The 8,134-nt window shown below is 33.7% G+C and overlaps 1 protein-coding gene across 1 annotated transcript; it reads right to left on the reverse strand.

The window, feature by feature from the left end:
- Positions 1 to 664: 664 nt before the first annotated feature.
- LOC139885930 (uncharacterized) lies at positions 665 to 4,696 on the reverse strand. Its single transcript, XM_071869677.1, has 11 exons — positions 4,544 to 4,696; positions 4,059 to 4,120; positions 3,808 to 3,947; positions 3,645 to 3,703; positions 3,419 to 3,442; positions 2,987 to 3,069; positions 2,832 to 2,896; positions 2,609 to 2,658; positions 1,708 to 1,809; positions 1,549 to 1,608; positions 665 to 1,086 (listed from the first exon to the last, which is right to left on the reverse strand). The coding sequence occupies exons 1-11, from the start codon at positions 4,544 to 4,546 to the stop codon at positions 949 to 951; spliced, it is 786 nt and encodes a 261-aa protein (XP_071725778.1). The 5' UTR covers positions 4,547 to 4,696; the 3' UTR covers positions 665 to 948.
- Between the last annotated feature and the right edge of the window lie 3,438 nt (positions 4,697 to 8,134).

Consider the following 8,134-nt stretch of genomic DNA (forward strand, 5'->3'; position numbering starts at 1 on the left):
CAAATCATATCCAAAGAAGTAACTAGCATGGGTGTTGTGATGATTAGTTTTCAATGTCTTTTAGTGTCTTCATAACGGATTAGACATTGACGAGATTGACACTTGAAAACTGACATTGAGGAGAAATTGGGGAAGTCGATCAGTGTCGTTTTCAGTGCCTTAGGAAAAATATTTATTAATTATTATTTATGAAACAGCTCTTTTTGAGAATTTGAACCAGACCAAGCGTCCGAACATACAAGACGCTTGCCAATGGAAGAACAAACACGCCGATAGTTCCAACCATACAAGATGCTTTCCAATAGAAGGACAAAAGGGCCAATAATGTTTGTCCAGGTTCTAATACGATGCTAAATCAACATTGCATTATGTCAAGAGAAGCAATGATATCGTGAAACCGAGCAATTTAAAAATTTGAACCATATCAAGCGTTCAACCATGCAATAAGCTCGCCAATGGAATACATGCCAAATCAACTTTGCATTATGGATCGAAGTGATATCTATACCTCAAAGCGAAAGGTTGAGATGAGTAAGTAGGCGATTAAGAATTCATTGCGGAAGAACAATGTTCACCTGAATTGCTTACTGCATAAATGCCATAGACCTTGTCATACAAGTAGAAGGATAACTACTCGTAACATGCAAGAGAAAAAAACTAGGAATAACAACCCAAACGAACTCCATAAAAACAGATTCCACAAAGATAATAAATTACAGGTTCCAACAAGATTACCGAATAAGTTACCCGTGCAATTACACATATATGACCCGTTCAAGTATCAATCGCAATGAACCAATCTATTTCTCTTTGGTTTGAAATATATTATCTTGTTTCTTAAATGATGGATCTATGAGGGGCTTATTGGTAAAATCAATTGGAGCATCAGACCAACTGGAAGTCACCAAATCATGCCGACAGCTAGAATTTCTGGGGGGCGTTCATCAATTAGATACGGCCAAGCAAATCGAGCACACGGGGCTTTTGTTGAATTATGTCATTCTCAGTCAGGTACTCGACAAATTCATCAATAAGATATGGCCAAGCACCTTCAGCATCGTAATTTGATATCGTAGGATCCACATTCTGCATAAAATTAAACAGAAACCATCAAAATCGATGGAGACCAACAGTAAAGATTCATCATAGATCTAAACCTTGAACATATTAAAGTTATGGTTTCCAACTCGTTTATCTTCCTAATTATGGTACCATGAATATCAAAAGAACAGAATAAAAATACATACTTTAAAGTGTAATAAAAATGACCAAATATCAGTTCTTTAGGCATGAGTGGGGATTAACTAGAAGGACAAAGTATCAAATCTTATTGACAAAAAGATCTTAGAAGCATTACTGGGCCCGTTTATCTTCCTAGTGAAAATTTAGTTATAAGGAACTTTTATAGATAAAAGAGAACGGGTCAAACAGGTTGTAAGTAGCTCAAAGCGCATTTTCAATGCATAAAACGGTACTAGCACATATCTGGACAAGATTTATGCAAGTATGCATAAAGTTTATACACAAGATTGAGGCCTTTTATCTTACTCTAGAAAATTCCAGTAGTTGAGACCATGTATCCCGAGAAATAGCTTTATTATGCCGTGCCTACAATGAAAAAACAATGCAAAACGATATCAATTGATCACCAAGACTGGTAACATAAGACAAATAAGTAATATGATCAAATTACAAATAATATGGTACCTGTAAGAACTGGCACCAATGCTCAACCAATGGCCACTGCTTTACTTCAAACAACAATTGCCACATTCCTATAGCTGTATCCAGTGCCAGAGATTTCTGACCCTGAAATCATAAAAATTATTATTATTATACAAGCACTTTATAATAGCTTAGCTTGTATCAACAAAGGGGCCTCATCATCATTGATTGATATTGGTAATAATTCCTAAAAGGAAGTAATTTGTTTATAAATTCAACCCGGTTATTCATTTAATATTATATTATGTCACAAGCAACCGTCGGTATGATTCTTTGATGAAAAGAAATCAAGAAAGGGGTATGTTGCAACCATTTTGAAAAGATTAAGAAGCCCTAAAGTAATGTCTAAACCGAAAAATTTAAAACAAAAAAATTAAGGATCCCACAACAAGGAAACGCCACTTTAATTGTCCCACGGGATCCGAATAACGAATCAAATATGTTTTAAACGAGTCAAAAAGGGTATCATTATTCAATTCATACGTACATATAGATAGATAGATGTAAATTTACATATACGATACACACCACTAAAATATACACATATCTGCACAAATGGTGCAAACGACTGCCCCTCCGTGTCTGACATGGGCCCGGTGGATATTTAAATCTCCGTAAGCATGCAATATGCATATATGTGTGTATGCATATAGAAAGGCTCACATACACATAAGCAAACATGTTTTCATGTAATTATACGCCTACACAAATAAACCAATTTTAAAGCTAAGGTTACTCCCCAACCATTTGTGGCTTTAAATAGCTAAAAGACCTACTATACCAACTCCCAATGAGACCTCACAAAGTATTATGGATGAATAAAAATGCAGGAAACCGTAATTGACAAAATGAAGCAAGTAGAATAAGATATGCAACTAAGTACCTTTTCTTTTGCCCAGCCAAATGCAAAAACATATATCTCCTTGAACTTCTCTGATGTAACAAGATACAATATAACAAAAAGAAAACAAAATTAGCAACAAATTTCAGTAATTCAAAGTCAGCTCTTTCATAGAATTAAACTGGTTCAAGTTCATGGACTGAGCAACAACTAAGTTAAACTAGTTTCTATTTAAAAAAAAGAAAAGATAAGGTATAATACTTACGGTCATCTTTCAGCTCAGACCGCATAAATGGTATCTTTTCACGAAATTTCTCCAACGAATCTACCCTGTAAAGAAAGGTGATCGAGAAAATTCAGACAAGATAAAATTCAGTTTACATTCAACCAAAAAAGGGGTGTAAACCAAACTTTATTTACCCAAGAGATTGCAAGCCACCAATAAATTCCTGCTTTGAAAATTCACACATGGTAGCAGCTTTCATATGCCATGAAACAACCAACTGAAATAGCATTACCAAATTGTGTCAGACATCTTACCTTGTAGGTCCACTATTGAGGTTTTATCTTCTTTGAACTTTATTTTAATATTATTAAAAAAAATTCATTATTTTCAAAAACAAAACATTAGTTCTATTTATGTAGAATTTATGTGTGCATAATGATATGCCCTCTCTCTTAGCCGTTCTTGATGTATCAGAAGGAGTTGGACATCAGGGGATAGCTTTTACTATCGGACCTTTTACTTATCGGCTTTCGCTTTTATTAAGTTGAAGCTCACATATTAATAAATCTACATAAATATATTAACCATGCTTTATATATAAATATACATCTTGAGTCTAAACATACCATAACAATATCTTGAGGATCCACCTGTAAGTAAGAGGAACAGTAATCAGTATACAAAGGACTCCAGCATCAATTGAACAACAACAAAAAGCTAAAGTTAATGGTTACAATCTCCAACTAACAACAAACTTGTTTATCAACCTAGCTTATGAGTAGTGCATATATAAAACAAGAACCCTAGTAACCTCAACGAATATTAGTTTGAGCATATGTGTGATGCAGTTACCTGAAGGTCATTGCATAGAGTACTAATACCATCAGCCATAATCATATCAGCATAAGGATCTAACAAAAAAAGTAACCCGATCACATTAAAAAATCATTAATATATAGTTCCTCCAAAGATAGCAGAACACAAAACAATAACAACAACAGATTGATAAACTTACCTTTGTACTTATTGTAAAGTTTCTCTATAAGCTTTGTGTCGATATATGATGATTTAGGTTGAGGCTGGCTGTAGAAGATCTCAAACGCTCCTTCAAGATGCCAATCACTGGTCTTCAATGTTTGAAGAGCAACCTTCTCACTGTGACCAGAAACATAGGGAACAAGCTACATATAATTAGGCGACCAACGCTAAAAATGCAGTGAAAGAGGTGAATCAAGTTTACAGATTAATAAGAGGAGGGGGTCACACCTTGCACCAGTAATGGTCATAAACTGCTGAATCTTGTCGCGTTGCCCTCGTCCCAATTTGTTCTGTCAGTAATAGTGAACATGTTAAATAATAGATGAGTTCATTATATCAATAAACATATGCACAAATGACTTTTTAATTAAACAACTACACATTAGCACAAGTGACCATCTAGTAATGCTAAAACACACTCATCTTGTTCCAACATAAATATAAGAATCATTATTTAAACTTCTAACGATAGACAGATAATAAGCATCAAATATTGATAAATAATTTTCCTACTAAAGAAAATAAAAATTACATGCTTACTGTATGATAAATTATGATGAAGGTTACTAGTTTTAGCTTAAAAACACATCCAAGTGATACACCGATCATGAAGAACTAACTTTACGACCTCAAATTAAAAACCAGAGGAAGCGAAGAGAGGTAGAAAATAATAGAGTATGAACTAAAATTGATATGTGCAAACGATTAATTACCATATTGAAATTGCTGTTGAAACCCTAGTTGTTAGCTACTTAGACTGATGATACGTTGAAAAAGATATACTCCAATTCAGGATTTCGTAACCTAGGGCTTCCAGTTGGCTCAATTTCTTTCGGATGATTCTCGTGGTAGAAACCCCAATTTTCCCCGAGTTTAAATTATGTACGGAGTATTTATTTAGAAAAAATTACGCCGGTGGTACCTGTGGTTTGTTCTTTTGCATCAAAACACCTAAAGTATTTTTCTTGCTCCAATGGTACCTGCGGTTTCAATCTGTTTCTTGCTTAGTATGCCTCTTAACAGACGTTTACAAACCTCACGGTAGCCCTCACATGTGCCACACATGTGAGGGTATTTTCGTCCTTCAGTCAATTAATAATTAATATTAATATTATATATTATATTATATACTTATTAAAAGTGCACGTTTAATTTCTGACTTTCTTATCTGGCATGTTAAAAAAAAAACCGACGTATGGTTTTCTTCTTCACACAATAACAAACCTTAAAGAATCCTAGAGCTATTTTGAACAATGGAAACAACATTATACAAGATGAGAAACGAATTAAACGCCTTTGATGTCAACTTGATTTATGGTACGATTCCATTGAAATCTACTGCTACTGTTAATTCGTTTTTTATGAAATTGTACGGTTACATCGATTTTTTTCAGAATTTTTGGTTTATACTTTCCAATGCTTTTGCTACTGTATCATTGATGTATTATGTTATCAAATATTTTTCAGAATTGTACTGCTACTGTTACATCAAGAGTGGTAATGTTGGTGAAAGCAGTAGAGCAAAAAGAAAGAAGAAGCAAAGTGGTGGCATTTAGAAGACAAAGTTTCATGTTGGTGCAAGCATCATAAGTCAAAGTTATCTCTTTATTTTTATTTTACTTTTTATGATGTAATGTATGCACTTATGCTTTTGAACCTTGATGGATTCCTTGAATGTTTTTGATTTTATGATTCTGATGTAAGTACTTATGGTTTTGAACCTTTATTTTATTGAATGATTTTGATTGTTATGATTTGGGTCAAATGTTGTTGACTGATATGTAATGTCTTAACTGATTTGGGTTATGTTTACCACCCATTTTACTCATTAGGTTAAAAAAGTTTAAGAAAAAAGGAACAAAAAAAAATTAAATTTTTTTGACTGATTTGGGTCATGTTTACCACCCATTTTAGTCATTAGGTTAAAAAAGATTAAGAAAAACAGAGAAAAAAAAAATTAAATTTTTTTTTTGACTGATTTGAGTCATGTTTACCACCCATTTTAGTCATTAGGTAAAAAAAAGCTTAAAAAAGAGGAACATAATTTTTTTTTTTTTTACTTATTTGGGTCATGTTTACCACCCAGAAAGATGTTGACTGATTTGGGTAACCACCCATATACCTTTGACTGATTTGGGTCATGTTTACCACCCATGTGTTGTCATTAGTATGCGAAAACTTATGACCAACCTGTTGACATCAAGCTTTTGACTCAAACACTTATGCACTTATGACCATGGTTTCGACAGTTTTAGTATGCACAATAGAGACTGTTGACACAATTTAGTATGCTTATTAGGGCCTGTTGACATACATGGCAGGTTTAAAAATGACCAAATGCATATACAGTGCCTGTTGACACAATATAGTATGCTTAATATGACCATGTTTATTTTGCTTAATATGACCATGTTTAGACTAATGCACTTATGCACTTATGCTCGTCGACAGTTTTTTTTTTTTTTTTTTTTTCAAACAGTGAGATATATTAATTTTCATCACAAACATTACAATACTATGGCAGTGCATACACTAACCATAAAACTCCAAATACAAATGATCCAAACTAACAAACGATTTCCATCACACTACTTATACAATCTGCAAACTATTTCCCATCAATTTCAAATCACACAGGATTACAATACTATGGCAGTGCATCACACTACTTATGCATGTCGACAGTTTTAGTATGAATTGCATATACAGGGTACCTTAATCATAGTATCCTAAATGCATATATACTTTACCTTATGCACTTATGCTTTTGACCAAATGCATATACAGTTTATTAAATGCATATACACTTTACCTTATGCACTTATGCTTCTGACCAAATGCATATACACTTTAGCTTAATCACAGTACCTTATACAATCACATTTTAATATATATACAAATCTGAACAATGTACAAAGAATAAAGAACAAGAAATTTGAAGTGAAAGACAATTTATTATAACCACTTTTCAATTACATTACATAAGAAATACATGATCAAAGTGGTGGGCATTAAGAACAATTTCAATAAGCTATCTACCCAACCAAAAAAACATTCATAACATAGACAACCAACATGATAAACAAAAGCATCTTCATCATCAAATCTCGACGTTTAAGCCTTTTGACCTCTGCTTCAAGCTTGTTCTTGGACTTCAACAAACCTCTAATAACAATAGCTGCTCGTTCGCCCATCGGTGGATCAAACCAAGCAATGAAAGGGCAATTCCACCACTGTGAAAAAAATTCCATTATACCACAGGTACCAATCTTTTCGTTTAGACTGAGGAAGAAAAAAAGTTATAATCAAACCTTAATAGGGCAACCATAATAGCGTCTTCCAGGATTAAGATCTGACCACTAACATCGAATTACATCAGCTTTACTACACCTGCAAACAATCATTATGATATTCAATTTGTGAATATGACACGAATTCATTAAATGGGAACCGATTATGGTTTTTGTCAAATTAGGGTTTATTTGCTTTGGGATTTATAACTCGTCGATTGGGATTATGCCGAGGACTGACGTGCACTTTTAATAGGTATATAATGCTGAAGGATGAAAATACCCTCACATGTGTGGCACATGTGAGGGCTGCCATGAGGTTTATAAACGTCTGTTAAGAGGCCATACTAAGCAAGAAACAGATTGAAACCACAGGTACCATTGGCGCAAGAAAAATACTTTAGGTGTTTTGATGAAAAAGTTAACAAACAACAGGTACCATCGGCGTAATTTTTTTATTTATTTTTTTATTTATTTATTTATTTTGCTACACTAGAAGCATCCACTGCTGGAATTGAGTACCGAAATAGGTGTTTGGACCCGAATGTTTTCTAACCCGGATATTTACTTTTCACATGTTTTTTTTTTTTTTTCATTTTTTTTTCCCCACATGTTTTCATACATGACACATTTGCAAAGTGTTGAATCTTGGTTTTGTTGCAAGGATAAATGGGTCTAAATGTACTTGTAGATTTTTTATCAAGAAATTCTTCATAGTTTATTGCTAGAATATCTTAATTGAGTTATTCGGTAGGTGTACGTGATGGTAAACTACTAATGTTGTTGGGTTACTATTTGGACTGGACTGAATTGTCATTTGATCAATATATTCGAAGGTATTTTCGTCATTTCATCATCCCTTATATATACAGACCAGGGTTTTCACTCCCATTTCGTTCCTCTTCCACCTATCTTTTATCTTCCTCTTTCACCTACCATTTTCGTAACCGGTGTTCTTGGCGATGGTTTCCATCGGTGTTGCGTGCCACTCCGTACCCCCATTTCGATGCTAAT

The sequence above is a fragment of the Rutidosis leptorrhynchoides genome, chromosome 1 (assembly GCF_046630445.1).
Source record: "Rutidosis leptorrhynchoides isolate AG116_Rl617_1_P2 chromosome 1, CSIRO_AGI_Rlap_v1, whole genome shotgun sequence".
Classification (NCBI taxonomy): Eukaryota; Viridiplantae; Streptophyta; class Magnoliopsida; order Asterales; family Asteraceae; genus Rutidosis; species Rutidosis leptorrhynchoides.